The sequence below is a fragment of the Oxyura jamaicensis genome, chromosome 9 (assembly GCF_011077185.1).
Source record: "Oxyura jamaicensis isolate SHBP4307 breed ruddy duck chromosome 9, BPBGC_Ojam_1.0, whole genome shotgun sequence".
NCBI lineage: Eukaryota > Metazoa > Chordata > Aves > Anseriformes > Anatidae > Oxyura > Oxyura jamaicensis.
Window position 1 is genome coordinate 24,534,580 of NC_048901.1, and position 18,156 is coordinate 24,552,735.

Genomic DNA, 18,156 nt, shown 5'->3' on the forward strand with positions numbered 1-18,156 from the left:
GTCATCAGCCTCGGTTTAGAAAAACCCTACAGCCAATGGCCCCCCTTACCCCCGGCAGCCCCACACACCGACCCCCGGCAGCACCAGCTCTACGCGGTTCCCCCCAGCCACAGCCCCCCAAGTTTTACAGGTTAAATCGTTATGCAAACATGCCAAGAATCTAACTTAGAGCATTAAAGCCTGACTCTAAACGTAACCCATTCCTGTGCACAGGGGTGGCCGCAGTGCCTGGCGGACACCGGCTGTGGGGAGCAGACCTGGGCGCCAGCCGCAGGCAGCAGAAAGGGCTGCCTAAAGCCTCATCGCTGCGTGCTGAACCGATCCGGGTCACGAATAACGATGCCACCTCAGCCGTTTTAAGCTCTTTAACTGAAGTCCTTCACTGTCAAGAGAAGGCAGCGACTTAGCACAGCAGCGAGCGCAGCCCCAGCCAGCACCAATGTCACACCAGCCCCGCGGCAAAGTTTCTTCGCCTGTAGTCTTCCTCCTCAGCGATACGTGGAGTCATTTTCAGCTTAGCTGTATTTAAATTGTGACTGTGTGGATACAGATACCATATACTGGGGGAAGGGCAGCTCCTCATTCACATGATTGCTCCGTGCCGCAGGCATTGATTTTGTATTTCAAAATACCAACACAAAGAATTGTATAAGCTTAACAACGCGGCAGCAAGAGGACGATGGCCGTAACGCCACCCCCACCCGTCCCAGGCCACTGCTGCTGGGGGCAGCTCCAGTTCTTTGCTCCCGATGCCACGGCGATGCCGGGCACAGTTATAAGCTACCAGTGCTCCCTGTGGCGGTGTGAATATCGGCGCTGTGATGACACTGCACAGCTACACGCAGCTTTAATTGCACGACCTGAGGTGTTTCCCCGCTCCCTCCAAAGCTGCCTTTCCCCTCCGGTTCCGTTCGGACAACATCTCTGCACTGCGCCGTGGGGCATCGGCTGGGCAGCTCCAGAGGAGCTTCTGGAGAATCGAGAGTGCTCCGCACGAGAGCAAAACCTGCGCGCAGCCTAGCTGCTGGTATCGAGTGCGGCACAGCCTTCAGGTCCCAGGCACTGCATCGCACTGCGACCGCTGCTGCTGCTGCGTCTGCAGCTTTTGTCTGCTCCGTACAGGGAAAAGGGAGCTGGCGACAGCCGCTGCCCCGCTGCACCTCTCCCTGCCTCTAACTGCAATGTTCCCTGGCTGCATGCTGGCTACGGGGCCTGGGGAGAAGAAAGCAGAAAGCAGCAGCAAAGAGCAGAGAAAGGTGGAGAACGGAGCCCTGGGCGCGTCACTGGGTCCCGGGGCAGCACCATGCGTCCAGGGCAGGGTCGTGGCTGGCAAAACAGCCAGACAGGGAAAGCAGCCGCCGGCAGGCACGCTAATGATATGATTTTGGCGCTCCTAATATAGCTTTAACCACGTTGGACAGTTTGACAGGTGCTCAGCGGGACTTGGCATGCCATACAGTTGGATCACATTAACCTCAGAAAGCTTCATGGAAGGTCAAAAAACTCCCCCAGCACTGCAGTCGTGGCATGATCCTTCCACAACGTGCAGCCGTGGGACGTGCAGAGCTCGGCCCACGGAGCCTGCCCACCCTGTTCCCAGCCTTCGCAGGAACTGTCTTCATGCATCACCCCAAATCCTCCACCGCCAGGTTTCCTTCCTCAGGGCAATGTGCCTTCCCACAGCAGGACGTGCTCTTTGAAATTTTCTGCTGCATCCCAACACGAGTTTCACCAGGCCGTGGGGAGCTCTGGCTACAAACACAGTCCGTGCCCATCTCCCAGCCATTCCTCTCCCTCTCAGAGCTGCTTGGGACCAGGTTTCCTGCTGGGCTAATTCCTTCTGACGGCAGCAGTTCCGTTACATCTCCCTGAATTGGTCTGATACGTACACGGGTGAGATAACGAGCGTGCATGGTGAGCGGAGCCACCCAGGAAAGCAGGGAGAAGCCCCGGAGCTGGGGCCTCGATAAGGAAATGAGCTGCAGGACAAAAACACGGGGCTTAGCTTCCAAGGAAAACTTAAATTTGCATTCGTAATTGCACTTGAGGAAGACTCGTCCAAATTCCCGTTAAATGTTTTCAGTTACAAACCATCTTTGCAGCAGATTTTCAGCACTCGGCCCTGGCAGCATGGCAGTTTGGGGATGGCACCGGGTGTTTCTGCTGGCCTCTGCGAGCTGCTGGCGTGGGCAGCGCTCATGCTGCATTACCACCTGCCTAGAAGTCCTGCAGCATCGCCACAGCCCCGAGGACTTTGTGTTACAGGTTCTTCAGGGTGGGAAGAAAGGATAAACAAATCAAAACTGGCATGAAAATACCGTAGTTTTGGTTAACTCTAATCAGAGTTGAGCAGGAGGCCAGCAGGATGCCACCGCTGCATGAGTTTGTCCTACAGAAACTGGTTTTTAAAAATAAGAAGCTCCGAAGGGGAAAATGTGCCCATTCCCGACAATTTCCCAAAGCTGGGGAAGGCAGCAGCGGGCCACCAAGGGATGCAACAGCTCAACCTCTGCTCCCGCAGCCGCAGCAACTCCCCAACCTCAGCCCCGCTGCTGGGAAGCCCGGTGGGATGGTGGTTGGCACGAGAGCCCAGCAGCTCTCCAAACCTGCTGCTGAGCAATGTCCTTGGCAAAAGAAACACGAAAAAGAACAAAAACGTAATTTCTGCATTTTCTTCTTGCACAATGGAATTTGTTTTGAAGGCATCTTGTTCAAAACTACAGCTGGGGAGGACACCCATAGATCAATATTATTTAAAGAACGCCTTGATGCGGTGTTTTGTGGGATTTGGGGTTAGTTTGGGGTCCCACTGGCAATGCAGACATCCTCCAGGGACCCGCTCCAGAGCACTCTCCCTTACAGCTTGGGGCAGGCAGCGGGCAGCGTCCACGCAGGACATGCGGGGCCCGGGGGCTGCCCCTGCGCCTCCAGCCGTGCGCCCGCTGCTGCCTGCAGCCCCGCCACAGAGGGGCTCTGCAAGGTTCCTCCAGCTCTTCCCAGCACCAAACAAACCCCCGCTTACGGTCAGGTGAAAGGGCTGGCACCACCGAGACACCGAGCCTCCCGCAGCCCCACCAGGGCGCAGCCTCTGTAGCCACACGGCCTTCACAGAGGGGTGCTCAGTTTGGGTGCCCAAGCCAATCCCCGGTCACTTCCCGCAGCGTCCCCAGCCCTGCCCACGGCCCTAGGCACTGCTCCCTGCTTCAGGACAGGCAAGTCACCTTTTCCATCATATCTGCTTCATTCTTCGGGTGGCCGAAAGCCACTGCCAGCCAAGAGGGGGCCTGGCAACGAGCGGTATCTTAATGCAGCCGACTAAAGCACTCCGAGCTGTGCCTCGTTCAGGTACGGAGATATGCCAAACATTTTTTTCTGCCTGATTATCTGAAATGTTGGATGGACTTCAGGCCGTATTGCAAGCCCGATCTGGCTCTCCTGGCGCACAGCAGTAAGAAGTGCTGACTCCAGCCTCTGCTACGCACCAAAGGGATTTTCGCTTTTGTCCCTGGGCTCCGTAGCCCTGGTACCCGGTTCCGAGCAGCACGTTCGCAGAGCAGGGCAGGACAGTCGGTGCTGGGTGCCGGGGCTGCTCCCCCCCGTGCCTGGTTGTTGGCCGCTGCGGTGTAAAACAGCCCAGGAAGAGCCAGAGAGGCGCACGAGGCTGGCAGCGTGTGGCAAACCCGCGCCGCGCACCGGGCCACGCACACAGAAAACGCAGCTTTTCCCTGGGCTCCTCGCATAGCGTGATTAATTTATTTATTCCAAATAAAGCTCAGCCCAGTGTGTTGTTCAACTTGTCTGCGCTTATTGAATAGTAAATTTCAGGCAATTACGTACATTATTCTGCTATCCATATGCGTCAAATACCGCCCCAGCATAATTTGTAACCGCTTAGAACTCCAAATTAACTTATATAAAGAAATATGTTGCTAAGGTCTGAGTCTTCGGAGCTGAATAACAAACAGCCCCGCTCCGTCCTTCCCGGGAAGCACTACGGCAGATGGATGACTAATTATTGCCAATAACTTCTGATCCGAGACGCGCTGGCAGGGGCTCAGGAGAGGGGCGAGCCGTGTGAGAGGCTGCAGCTCCCGGAACTTTGTTCCAACCACGAGCCCCACGGCAAAACGTCCTGTGTGACACGGGAAAGCCATGGGAAATGCCACCGAAACCTTGCCTTTCGTCCGGCTGCCCAAGCCACGCCAGGGCTCATGCTCTGCCTTTTAGCTGCTGCACCCCACACTGCGCCGTCTTCTCTCTTTTGTCCCTTTCCTCTTCTATTATTTCCCCCCCCCTCAGCAGTTATCAGCTCAGCTGCAGCTACCCTGAGATTTATCCGGGTCCCTTTTCCGAGCATGCCCGGACAGCTGCTGGTCTCAGAGCTGTCTCTGGAGCATTTGGACACGCTCCCTGAGGACTTCACAACCTCCCCGCGAAAGGCAGCGTCTGCGCTGCTGGAATTACACAGACGCCGCAGCGTCGCCTTCTCAAGTCTTTCTGGAACGGGGACGAAGCCAAGCTGCGATGAAACCGAGCACTGAAAATGAAAAAAAATAAAAAAGAAAAAAAAGCTTATCAGCCGGCAGCAGGCCTGCAGCAGGCACTGGAGCTGCAGGAGAGAACCAAGTTGCCTTTCAAGTCGGTCTCCCCCAGCTCCAGCAGCGCACAGCCCGCTGCCTGCGGTGCCACCCGTGGGCGAGAAGCACGGGGTGTACAGGTGCGTTTCGGTCGGTCGTTCTTCAAAATGAGAAATAAAAGCAACTTCTGACCCAAGGACCGGTGCAAAGCAGCACCCGTTCGGCTCCCGTTTCAGTGCTGAGTGAAGGTGAAACAGCCGGAGGGGAGAGGGGCTTGGAAAGAGCAGCTGCCTTTGCGTTGGGCTGTTTCCTTCAATGAACCAAGCAGCAAGGCTGCTATCGCATCGGCGCTGGGTTTGCACGAGGACCGCAATCCATTTTTATTCCATCCGTGAGGACAAACCAGGAGCCCGCGTTGCGGGGCGCGCTCCGTCTCTGGCGTGCAGAGCCCTGCTCCCAGCCGTCCGGCAGCTGCGGCACCAACGCGCCCTTCCGAGCCTTGGCACAGCCCCGGGGACGATCGTTTCCGAAAGGACCACGCCTGGAGCAGAGCAGCGATGCCGACAGCTGGCAGAGGAGGGGTAGCTGCCTTTTCCTGAGCACGCTGCGGGTGGGGGCAGCCCACGGCACAGTACCCGGAGCTGTGTGGGCATGGACAGGGGTGCACCGGGACACGGGGGTGCGCAGGGAGGGCACAAGCTGCTGCTCGGCGCCAGCAGGAGCAGTCTCTGCAGGCAGGGGACGGCTGGCAGCGATTTACTGCTATGGCTAAGGCAGGGAAGACAAAATTTGCATCGCCATCCGTGCCAGCCAAGCAGCTGTGGCACCGGGAGCCCTCCCCAGAGGCGTGGGTGGCCGTGGCGGTAGGGCAGGGCGGCGCTGAGCTTCTTGGCAGCCGTGTTACTGATGCGGGAGCAGATGTGTGTGCTGGGCTGAGCTCTGGGGGCTTTGGAGCAGAGCAGCGCTGGGGAAAGCGTGTGCGCAGATGTGGGTGTGCTTGCACGTGGGCATGTGCACGTGCACACAGGCGTTTGCCGCGTGGATAGCAGGCAGGGAAGTTTGAACAGGTTTTAAAAGAAAAAACAAAACAAAACAAAACACTCCTGAGAAATTACAGCTGGGGAACAAAGGGCGCAGCTGGGTGCGGCTGTCACAGCCCCCCAGGAGCTGGGAGGCTCTGAACGGGGTAAGCTGTATCCCCACAAATGTGGTGCAGCTGCGCGCTGGAATGAGCAGATCGGGTCCGGATCGCAGCGCGGGATTACAGGGCCACGTTAAGTGCTCTCGTGTGCTTTGCCATCTAGCGATTAAACGTTTTAACGATCATTGCCTGAAATGAGCCTGCCCAACGGAGCCCCGAAGAGCAGCTAATGAAAATTGCTTGCTCCCAAATCCCCCTGCAAGGAGCTGCAGGAAGGCACACCGACGCCTCTCCCTGCGCATCCTCTCTGCTTTCTGCCATCGGCGACTCAAAAATTTGCTGTGCTAGAGGTTAAATCCAGCCCTTTGTGCTTGGCAGCCCTCGATGGCCTAGACTCGCATCTAATAATGTTTTAACACACTCTTGCTTTTGGCACCCAGAACACGGCAACGAGATCCCCAATCTAATTACAAGGCGCAAGGCAAGCTCTCCCTGTGTTTTACACCTGCTGCCCAGAAATTTCATGCTCATCCCCCTGGATCCCGCATTACGGGAGCCTGCACTTTGCTTACTGCAGCCCGCGTTTAGGCACATCTGCTGGAATCCCTGCCTTTTCCCTGACCCAAGGCCTGTCTGATCGCCCCGCGCGGGGATGGTTCCTCCACGCAGAGCCCTCTGCTCACCGCTAACCGGGTCCCTCTGAAATGGGAAGGCCAGCACAGGTTGCTGGACACGACATGTCAGCTCCCATAAAATTATTAAAGCCAGTGCTGTGCTGTTACGCGTGTCATGTATTTAACACGGTGTTTGCCTTTGTGTCTGCCGCTGAGCTGACACTTCCAAAGACCTTTCATGAACAAACCCACGCTCTCCTTCCCGAGGAGCCAGAGCGGTTCGGAGGCGCTGTAGGTGAGCGCAGCCCATGTGATTTTTTCCCCATTAACGTTCTCGTCTGTGGGCTCACAGCTGAGATGTGGCCACGTCCTCCCACCGCTCAGCACCCGACAGCCGCAGGTGGCCAGGCTCAGTCTCGATTTCCCGATCCCTTTCCCTGGGGGCTGTGGACACCCCCACAGCCGCGGCAAATCTCCCGCAGTCCTCCTGCTTTCATCACAAAAACAGACTTGTTATTCCCACTTTTGATTTATTCTCTCAAACAGAACAAAACCATCCTTGATCCAAACACCTCCTGAACGCTGGCAGGCCTGGGGCACCAAGGGCCTCCCTAGGAGACCCGCTCCAGTGTCCAAGCACCCTCACAGTAAATATTTTTTCCCGATGCCCAGCCTGAACGTAGGCTGCAGGACGCCCGTAGGCTCCCAGTGCAGGACGTGGGCTGTGCTGGGACGCGGGGGTCCAGAGGATGCCATCGAGCAGCTGCCCAAGTGCTGCTTTCTTTTCCCATCACCGCAGAAGGTTCGGGAGTTGTGTGGCCACAGGTCGCTGGCCAGGGGCACAGACCCAGCCCACGCGGCTCAGCACAGTGTGTGTGAAGGAAAGCAGCGCTACGAGCACCCTGACGGATAATAAAGCACCAAATTGGCTTTGCAAATTGTGTTTCATCTGAGAGAAATACTATTATCATCAGAAACAACATCAGCCAACGCGCTGCTGCGCTCTCAGCTCTTCAGAAACAGGCTGAACTAAGCCGTACATGCTAAAGCAGTGAAAGAGAAAAGAACTAATCACCCTATAAATAAACCAGCTTCGGAGTATTTAGTGTTTCTTGTTAACACTTCCTTTCTTTTCTCACATCATTAAATAGCTCTTCATAAATATATATTTTTAATTTTTATTTCATCGTGCTGTCTTTAGACTGGGCCTGTGGATACTGGGAGAAAGGACCGGGAGGGAACCAAGCCACACTGGGGAAGAAAAGCATTCACGCTCACAGTAAGTCTGGGAGAGCCTTGCCTGTTTAAAGCCAGAAGAACAAAAATCTACAGAAAATAGGAGCCAGAAGTACCAAACAACAAGGACTACTGGGAAATGCCCACTCTGTTTATCAGAGCTGCTCTGCACAGCCCACTGCCCTGCAGAAGTCTTCCTTCTCCGGGGTGAGATGTGTGTGAGCTGCAGTATTTCATAGCTGCCTCTGTCAACTCTGAAGAATGCGCATACTTAAAGCATGGATCTGCTCGGATCCATCAGCTTCAGCAGGAATTAAGCGCACGCTTTATTTCATCACGCTAAAGGCTCTGATGGATGGGGACCACTGCACTCGGTAAGCCAGGCAGATGTGAGCTGGGTGCTGGCACAAATAAATGAGCTTTCATTAGAGCGCCAGAGCAAGCAAGTAGTTCCACCCGAATCTAAAAGCATCAGTTTAACAGCTGGGCACGAACAACGACTACTGGAGGCGACTAACCAAATTCAGAGTTTTAGAAGTCCCGTGCATTCACCGCTGCTCGAGGCCGTGCTCATTTCTCGCGGCGCTCAGCTAGCTGAGAGCAGAAAAGCCACTGAAGCAGGCAGCATCTCTGGGTTTCAGCAGTCTGCCCGGCGGTGCACGCAGCCTCCAGGACACAGCCTCGCCACTGCCAGACGCCTGCCAGGAGAGCGTCCCGCCGTTTTGGCTGCTTCCCACCGCGCAGACGCCCCCCAGTACCTGTACTTCATCCCCGTCTCCGCACGGACGGTGTCCTGCAGGGACAGCCCATGCACGTGCAGGAACTTCTCCAGCTGCTTCAGCTCCGCGGCGCCGCTCGCCTTCCCTGCCCAGCCGGACGCCGGGGGGCAGATTTTGGGCACCACGCTCGGCTTCTTGCCTTTCAGAAGCGCTTCGCTCGGTTTCTGCAAGCTCGGCTTGTGCGGGGGGATGTCGGCGCAGGCGGGCTTGTACAGATGCATGGTCCTGGGGCAGCCGCCAGCAGCCTGGCCCCTGGCCCCGCAGCCGCTGGGTGGGGGCTTCTCGGACCCCCCTCTTTAAAACCCACTGCACGGAGAGCCCGGTGCCATCGCACCACGGCCAGGGGACGATGGCATCAGCCCGGTCGTGGCACCCGGCAGGAGCACGGCACTACGCAGCCGTGGTTTTGTCCCCAATGTTGTTCATGGCATTGCAACGGGCTCGTTTTCGCTGGGACCCAGATGGGCTCTGGCCAGGGTCGGCAATCGGTCCCACCGGCTGAAGCCTATAAAGGCCACGTACTCCGAGGGGCACGGGCTGCCTGTGGGAATGGAGCGCCGACATTGTTTCCCAGGTCTTATATTTAGATAACGAGAAATATTTGCTTGGGATTCCATCCAAGGCCAACGAACACAGAAAATAATATTCTCACGGGGTTTATTTAAGGCCTTGGGCTGGACGGATGAACGCTGCAAGCACCTCTCGTGCAAGTCATTAAAACTTCTTGTCTTCTTGTAATCCTGTGAACTCTCACAGCTCAGGTTAACAGCCCTGCAAACTTGACTGTCATCTGTCACAGCCCCACGAGGATGCAAGTAATAAGCAAACAAAGGCTAAGGAACAGCCAAAGCCCTGGCAGAAAAAAATAACCCAAGCAGACAAGGGAAACTCTTGAGAAGGGAACGACCCACGGGCAGGCACACAGGGGCAGGGCAGGAGAGGAGAGGAGCTCAGGCTCGGTGCCTGGCCTCGTGCCACCAGGCGGGCAGCGCCGTGCTGGGCTCCTGCTGCAGCCAGCCGAGCTCCTGGGGCCGCCGCTGTCTGCTGACCCAGGACAGGCACAGGACGGGGGCTTCAGGCTGTGGGTTGTTCCTCCAGGGACCGTGGGAGGCAGCTGAGAAACATGAATCTGCACGTCCCGTGCAGCAGCCTGCCCGCGATCCTGTGGGCACGCCGCATGGTTTAGGGAGGTGTCCTTGCCCCCTCCGAGCACCCGCAGGCAGCCGGCTCCGGCAGCCAGGGGAGGCCCTGGGAGCTGCAGCACCCGTGGCTGGGAGGCTCTTATTAAAAACAGGAGCTGAACGGTAACGGAGGTGCCTGTTTGCAGCTGTTCTGGGTCTCTGGCATGGAAAAAAAAGGGGTAGGAAAGGAGCAGGAAACACTTCTGTCTCCACTCATGCGCTCCATCACCCCCTCACCCAGCATCAGGCGTGGTCCTGCGGTCCTGGAAACGCCACAGTCTGCTGACTTCCCCCTTCCCCTAGCTGTAGCCGATCCATCCTGCTGCCAGAGCAAAGAGAGTTTCTGGTTCCAGGGTCCCTGAGGGGTGATGGAGAAATGGTGCAAACCTCAGGGGCACCCAGAGCCCCCCGGTCAAGGTGAAGTCCAGCAGGGCCAAAGCAACCGGCTCTGGCCAGGTCCAGCTCCCAGGGAACAGACCAGTGTATGAGATGCACCACGAAGCAGATTTGCTGGGCTCTTATGTTTTAAAAAAATCAACCTATTTTTAAACTCTCCTTTCAATCCCTAATTCATCTGAAAAATAAGTTAAATAATCGAGTGATGGATATATCATGAACTCAGCTAATCCGTAAAGCTTTCAAAGCAGATAAACAAGGACTGATCTCTAAAAAAGAATATATTTTAAAAGATTATAATTCAATGTCACAGAGAGGAGTTTTGCATGGAAACGTGGATGACCCAGCTATCCTTTCCCTACAAGCGTGGCGTTGGGGTGCTGGGGCACCAGTGGAGGGCTGGTCCCATCCCCAGCTCCTGCAGCAATCCCCTCCTCTTTTACCTCCTGTCAGATCCAGCTCTCTGTTCGTCTCCAAAGCAAGATGAACCAAAGGCAAATAAATTCTTGTGCAACTCCTCTGCAGTTTTTAGACATAAGAGTTCTGTGGTTTGGGGTTTCAGGGACTCGCACAGCTCAGCACCACGAGAGCCTTGCTGTTCCCAAAGTCATCCTGCGTGTCCATCGCTTTGTGGTGCCGCTGAGCAGCGCAGGGCTGGGCAGGCACAGATAGTTTTGCACCTAACAGCCACTTTCTCCACCTCTCATGGTTCTCCATCATTTTCCCTTTGAGTTATCCCATTTCTTATTTTAATTCTGATGTCATTTTAATTAATTTCAACCCTAGCACAGCGGCAAGTCTCGGTTGGTGCCAGGCACCTCAAACACCCCCCTTCCCCGAGATTCGGGAGGATTTTGCCTGACGTCCACGCTGAAATCCCCACTGCTGTGGGTGCCTTTGTGCGGAGCCGGGCTGAAAACCAGCCTCTGGAAGCAGGCTCCTCTCTCAGGGTGAGTTGAACAAACACCCCCCTCTCTCCAGTCACCAAAATCGCTCCCAGCAGGCACGACAGAGCCCATCTCTGCCCTCCTGCTGCTTGGGACAGACAGACTGAGACGACAGCATGCACCCGCCTGTATTTAGGTCCTATTTCATTAAGGGTCTTAGTCTGGGCAAGAGATTAGAGCCGCACATCTAATTTCCACTAATGCCGAGATCCCCTAACATTTTAAAGGAGCAAGATCAGACCCTGGAGGCCCTCGAGATCGCACCCGGGTCTGGGGTGAAAGGAAGGAACCAGCCAGCACCTCCACGCGATCTCGTGTCACCCACACAGCCCTCACACACCTGAACCCAGGCCCGATGAAACTGCGGTCACTCGGAGAAAACAGCCGTGAGAAATGAGCCTGAATCGTCACAGGTGGGTTCGGCTGAGAACTTTGGGAAGCCAAGAAACAAGTCTGCAACATGCCCAGATCTCTAAGTCACATTCATCATAACCAACAAGCCCCCAAACAACTGGAAATGCCAGAATCACGACGACAAAAAGCTTCCTATTGTTGTTGTATTGTTACTACTACGACTACGACGCCTAGTTCGAGGAGCGCAAGCCCCTCCTGTGCCGAGAGCAGGCGGCCACCTACCTGTGCGGCATGCCGGTGGTGTACGCGACGGTGTGCTCGTGCGAGAGCTCGCAGACGCGCAGGTACCAGCTCATCTCCAGCTCCCGCAGCAGCGCCAGCCTCCGCGCCCTCTGCTGCGCCGCAGCCGGCTTCAGCCGCGGGTCCTTGGCGCTGTCGGCGCCGCTCCGCGGGGCTCGGTCCCGGCTCCCCAGGGACAGCACCGACTGCTTCCTCAGCTTCAGCGCCTCCTCGGCGTTCTTGTTCCCCACGGTGCCCGTGCGTGCCGCCAGCATCTTCACGGCTCGCCCCGGCGCGAGGGGAGCGCCGAGCCGCTGCCCTCAAATCATTTAAACTGATTTCCAGCACGCGCCTTCCTCCCGCTATAACGCTATGCCGGCCGCAAAGCCGTAATTAGATATGTGGCCGCAGAGCTTAACCCGAAAGAAGAGCCGCGACCTCTTCATGGAAACATCTGTACGGTGTCCTGCGTGTCAGCAGGCTGAAACGCACACCGCAGCCGCCTCGCTCTGCCCACAGCAAGGGGGGCAGCTCTAAAAAGCTTCGGATGAGCTTGGGCAGGACGGGGCGTGTGATCGGGACCCGCTCAAAACACGGCGTCCGGGTGCACAGCAGGGAGAAGTGGGCCGGCTCGCTCAAGCTTTAAACCCCTGTTGGGCTCCAGCCTACGTGAGGCCACGTGTGCTCGCCCCGTGGGCACGCAGGCAGGCCCAGCGCCGCGATGGACGCGGCCTCGGTGCCCCCGCACCTGCAGTGGATCGGCTGGGCCAGGGCCGTGCCGGGCCTGCAGCCCCCGCGGCCTGCAGGAGCCCCGGCGTCACAGGCTGGGGCAGCGCAGGGACCCCGCTGCCCGCCAGGCCAGAACAAAGCTGGGGCTCTTAGAGAAGTGCTTGGGGAACGTGTCAAAGGAGGGGATGCTAGAATTGTGCTGGTTTCCCTCTCGCTGGAGTTATCACACCAGGAGCATGACCAGAGAGAGGGGAAGGCAAAACCGCTCCAAAAAAAAAAAAAAAAAACAACACTTGAAGGCAAGTAGGATTTTAAAGACACTGCATTCAAAGGCAGAGGGATCAGAACGGCCGGGTGAGGCTGGGCAGTGCAGCACCAGATTAGGGCCTCTCATCTTGACAGCCCCCTGCTGCGCTGCACACCCCAGCCTCGCGTGTCGGCCCCGCGCCCACCTGCCACAAGGACGTGGCTTGTTCACGGGTCTGATGGGGTGGCACTGAGGGCCTGGGAGGGGACGCTCCACAGGGACGAGGAACACTTCTGAAGGACACCCCACAGGGATGAGGAACATTTCTGGCCATGCAGCAGCCCCCACCGCCCAGCTCCTCGGTGAGCTGCAGCCCCCGGCAGCCCGCACCGTGCTGGATTGTCTCCTTCACAGGGAGAACACGCCAGGGGCTCACCACATTTCGTGGTGTGCTCATGGTAAGAAAGATGGTTTTAAGAAAGCAGCTCCATTCTCCTGTGGAAGAAGTCCTATACAATTACCTGTCCCCAGAAGCCTGTGCACTGTCTGGCCCGTGTAGCAGAGGTGACACTAAGGTGGGCAAAATCCTAGAGAAACAACTCAAACTGCGGGCTGTTAAAATATCCTAGGTTTGTGCCTGTTGTAAATGTGATCTTGTTAGTCACTAAACTTGATAGCACGTCCCAAGGAGAGGGTTTCCACCAACTCCAGAAGCCTTTAAACCAACCCAGAGCAACCCAGGCAGCACAGGCTTGCTTTACAGCTACACGGCTTCAAGCCCTACAGGGCTGTTCAAGTTCTTTCACCTGGGCTAACAAAAGCAAAACAAAATTCTTCAACATTTGTGTAACAGACATCGTGTCTCTCGTGTTTATTGTTCACTCAGCCATAGAAGCACAAACACAAGGCCCTGAGCAGGTTTCAGTCACTATAGAAGCAAAGTACTCTAGAAGCACCTGCTCGCAATTTGTTCCTCCCTAATCGGAGCATTGTTCCTTTCACGGCAGGCTGCCGTGACCGCGGCCGTTCCCGTAACGTGCCACCCGGGTAGGTAACGCTATCGGGCACCGCTCCGGGGAGGCCACACGTCCTGCCCGGTAAGGACAGCCGCTCACCCCATAAAACATGCAGGAGGATCGCTTGCCTGCAAGCGAAGCCGCCAGGTGCTGTTAAACATTGATGCACGTTTCTGGGCCGCTCGCTGCTGCGGGGCACGGGCAGGCGCCGCTTGGGCCCGCTACCGCGTGCTTCTGACGTGGCCTCCAAAACCATGTGTGAGCTGTGTGCCTGGAACCTACCGCGGGTTATAACCGATGTCCTTACTCCAGGCTTCGAAGGTGCCTGTAGCTCCACACTTTGCAACACCCACTTTTATCCCAGTGGCTGTCCCCGAGCTGGATGCATGACCCCGAAATGCATCCCCCAGCAGCAGTACCGCCAGCCCGGCCACTGCAAAGCACAGCTGCCCCCACACAAGGGACTTAATCCCCCCGCTGCTGGCACTCAGCTGTATTAAACATGCAACCCATAATAGTCTGGAGCCAAGCGAGGTCAGAGCACCCATCGCTACAATGAACGGCAGTGCTGAGATGTAGAACAGCCACTAAAACCAAGCACTATACGTCGGTGTCGCCAGCTTTAACGCAGAACGTTCCCCTGACTCCCACCCTGGCCACCCGCAGCACAGCACCAACTGACTGCGTTTTCCTCTGGCTCAGACACCGCTTTAGTCAAACCTAGCATTTTTCAGATTTAATAAGAGAAACATTTATAAAAGCCTCCAATACATGCTTTCTACTCAGAGAAGCTTTAGGTTTCCATGGTGAATTAATACACTTCATCCAGTTCGCATTTTAGAAGTTTTTTTTTTTTTAATCATTTTTTTTTTTTAATCTCTTGAACGGTTCTTTGTCAGGGTGGGCTGGTTCAGTTCACTGTGTGCTGACTGGCAAGTGCCTCACCACGCCGTGCGGGGACGTCTGTCCTCTCGCCTTCCCAGGGAATGCAAATTCTGATCCATCAACTCTCCAGCTGTGCTAAAAAAAATGCTTTAAAAGTCATCCTCTTGACGTTCTCTTAAAATTCATCCCACCATTTCAGATTCCTCACTATCCTCTTGAGAAGCATTCCCAAAAATTCTTCAGCTATGCGTACACACACCCAAAATCTATCTGCATACAGACACAGATGGACTGAAGCAGGACAAAGTGGCAGCACTCAATAGCCCGGCAGCTCCTGTTTACAGGATTTTAGCAGAAAAAGGCGAGCTTTACACAGGTACAGATTGAGCTGGAAAATATCTGTAAGTGATAGCTCGGTGAACATATAGATTTCGTCCCATAGGAGCTAAGTAATTTCCAAATGCAGGATCCAATTAGCAAAAGTCTAAGTGATAGCCTTTAGGCTAGCAGCAATCTCGCTCCACACTGTCCTCTACTTAAGGTAATTGGAACCTCATCAGGGAAAGATTCATTAGGGTACGTAACAGCTTCTAAGTGCTTCCTCCTCGCTCAGAGGGCATTTGAGCAGCGACCTGCACGCAGCAGGCTCGGGGTTCCTCGGCCTCGCAGTGTCCCTGTCCCCAGCTGCCACCAGCAGCACGAGGCCCAGCACCCTGGGGCTCCCAGGGAGCAGAGCCCGTGGGTGAATGTGAACCTCGGCCGTGCACCAGCTGCAGTTTCCCTGCGTCGCACAGCCCCCTCTGCTCAGCCCTCCGACCCCGAGGGAGCCACGATGAGAACAGCGGCGGGGGGAAAGTGGTGGGAGTCTCTGCACCTCTTCACAACCAAGGGTCAGACAGAGCGAGGTACTTGGGGTTTAGACATTTCAATATCCAGCACACCCAAAGCTGGTGCTGATGCATTCGCACGTTTCTGGCCCTCTTCTGGCAGGCCCAGCGAGATGCATTTCTGGAGCAAGGCGGAGGTTGTCCCGTGAGCCCCAGCCCCGCGGGGCCAGGAGCCTTGTCCCGACTCCGGGCCTGGTGGGTTGGCACCACCGGAGCAGCACAAGCATTGGGCCCGCTGGAGAACCAGAACCTGCCCGGTTAGATGCTGCGTTACCATGGCAATGGGCGCTACAGAAACGACTAAAAATACCCACTGGCTCCGCAGAGCACACGGAGCACCCTCAGTCCGAGCCCTGGCTCAGACACCTCCGGGCCTGCAAGCGCTCAGCCCAGGGTCGGCACCGGGCACTCGTCCCCATGGTGCCACACGCATTTTCCACGTTACCCCCAGATGAGCCCCGCACACATTTTAGGAACTGGGTATTTCTACCCAGCACCAAAGCATGCAGAGGGCCAGCACCAGGGCAGGGCCCTTGCCTTGCCCCTCCACGGCTGGCAGCCAGGGAGCGTGGCCCAAAGCAGAGCGGCCACCTACGTCATAAACAAAAGCCCTAAAAAAATCAGTCACACAACGTTCAAACATAATATTTTTATTTGTGGATAAAAATTAAGGCTCACAGTACTTTATCATTTCACAAGCAGAAAAATGTTAAAAATTGAGAATGACGGGGAGCACCCCCAATACAAATTCCTCTAACTGCTGACATGTTTTACTGAAGACTTGAGGTGAACAATTGTACAGGGCAGCTACGGTTATTAGTCTGTAAACTATGTGCTAAATATAGGTGGTTTTTCTTATTTTTCTTTTAAGAAAGTGAACCGAGTATGTACGTTTCTCTCCACGTCTGGCTGTCCTATACACACGGATTCCATAAAACACCCAGGAACTGCTGGGATTACACCGCCGACCTTCCTAAGAACAACACACCGCTTCCAAAATGCATGGCACAGGTGTCAACGGGGGGAAGATCACAAATCCCATTTCGGTAAGACATTTCGTTTATAGTGCAATAGTTTATGCCTAAACGTTCCAATATTCACCCTTCTGGCTTAAAAAACACCAACAAAGAAGTAGGTTCCTAAGGAGTACAGGAATTGCTGTCAGGCTCCTTCTCATTACAGACACGAAAGCAACCAGCACGATTAAATGTTAGAAGTGTTTGCCACACAGGGTGCAGGTACCCGTTACACCCGCAGGTAAGGTGCAACCCAACGGACCGACCAGCACGCGACGTGCAGCCGGCAGCGTTCAGCCCCGGCGTGCGGTCGGGATGCGCGGGCGCTCCAGCCCCGACACACGGGCACGGCCATCGCGACCCACGTGTGCGACCCACCCCAACTACGCGGCTCTATACTGCATATTTATTTACACGGGGGTAAACTAGCAGTGTCTCACTCAGAACCGAGGGAGTTTGGGGTTTAAGAGGTGCTCGATATTCTCCTGCATTATTTTTTTAGCAATTCCTTCTGTTTTCCCTTTTTGCTGTCAAGGTAACCGACAACGTGGCAGCGGCGGCAGCGAGAGCGAGCCTACTTACAGAAAGCAACAACTGCTACAGCACTGCGAGGCTGAAGTGTTTCTGCATCACACCAAGATTTATTTCTTGTCATTGCACCATTTACGTATGAGATACCGACACAATAATGAAAACAACTATCCTCAGCTTTTTCTGACAAAAAATTAAGATGTACTATAAGGCCATGATTTCATTAGGGAGATTTCTTTTGAAACAAGATACATATAAAAAGTTTGCTCTCAACAGAACCCATGCTGGAATAATAGATTCTGCCAAAGCAAACTCTGCTTTACAGGGGCTTTTACAGATCACAGTCCCGTAAGAAAAGGCGTATTAACAACGCTTCCTTCACATAGCAAAAAGCTCAAAGAGCTCGGAGAGGTCATGGTGGACGTGGTGACAACTACTGCCCCATTTTAGAAATGAGGCAGCTGAGATCTGCATCGATTAGGACCAACTTGCCTGAGCTACAGCAGCTGCCAGGGGCAGAGCCACGGCCAGCAGGCAGCTCGCTGGAGCCCAGGATACGCGCACCCACCACCAGGCTGCTGCGCTCCCCTGCAGCCACGCAGCAGAAGTGGCTTCAAGGAGCAGAGGGCTGGGACACGCCATCTCCTTCCCCAAGTGAAAAGCCATCTCTCAGCAATACAGGCAAAAATGTTTGCACAAATTAGCCACATCCTATACGCAGAAATTAAATTTCCATTACGCGCAGGCGGTAAATGCAAAAACCATAGGGAAACATGTGCGATCAGAAGAATACAGAACAAACACTTGCAACTGTTATTCCAGTTCACCAATCTATGTCAGTGGAAATTTAAGTAGCAACAGCCATGAGATACCCCATGGTATTGAACAGCTGAATGAAAGGCAACTGCTCAAGAAGTGGGGGGTGACAGGGACGATCCTGGGTACACAGGAGCAGTTCCGCTGCTGGAGGTCCCCAGAAAGCTGCTCAGGGCAGAGCTGCGGCACAATCTGCACCTCCACGGACAGCAGTTGCAGGACATGCTCAGCATTCTTAGGCGGATGGAAATAGCTTTGCCTCGATATACCAGAAAAGCACAGGCGTCCAAAGTAACCATCTCTCAAATTATTGCTTAACTACATAAACAGAATACGCACGATGGAAGGAACCTCTATCGATGGGGTGTGGCACCTCCAGTACTGTGGCTGCACACTAATGACTACCAGGACTTTAAAAACCAAGCTAAGCACAATACATACAAAAAAAATCCCGTAAAAGCAAAAGTGTAGAAAATAAACTGTCATCAAGTATAACGCAAGCACGTGGGCAGCAGGCTGCGAAGG

General features: G+C 55.1%; 1 protein-coding gene across 1 annotated transcript in view; it reads right to left on the bottom strand.

Moving 5' to 3' along the window:
- KCNAB1 (potassium voltage-gated channel subfamily A member regulatory beta subunit 1) overlaps positions 1 to 8,661 on the bottom strand; it is a 39,656-nt gene extending 30,995 nt beyond the window's left edge. The window contains exon 1 of the mRNA XM_035334440.1: positions 8,327 to 8,661. Within this exon, the coding sequence (XP_035190331.1) occupies positions 8,327 to 8,568 (242 nt within the window). The 5' untranslated portion in view covers positions 8,569 to 8,661. The remainder of the gene's footprint in view (positions 1 to 8,326) is intronic.
- Positions 8,662 to 18,156: the final 9,495 nt, after the last annotated feature.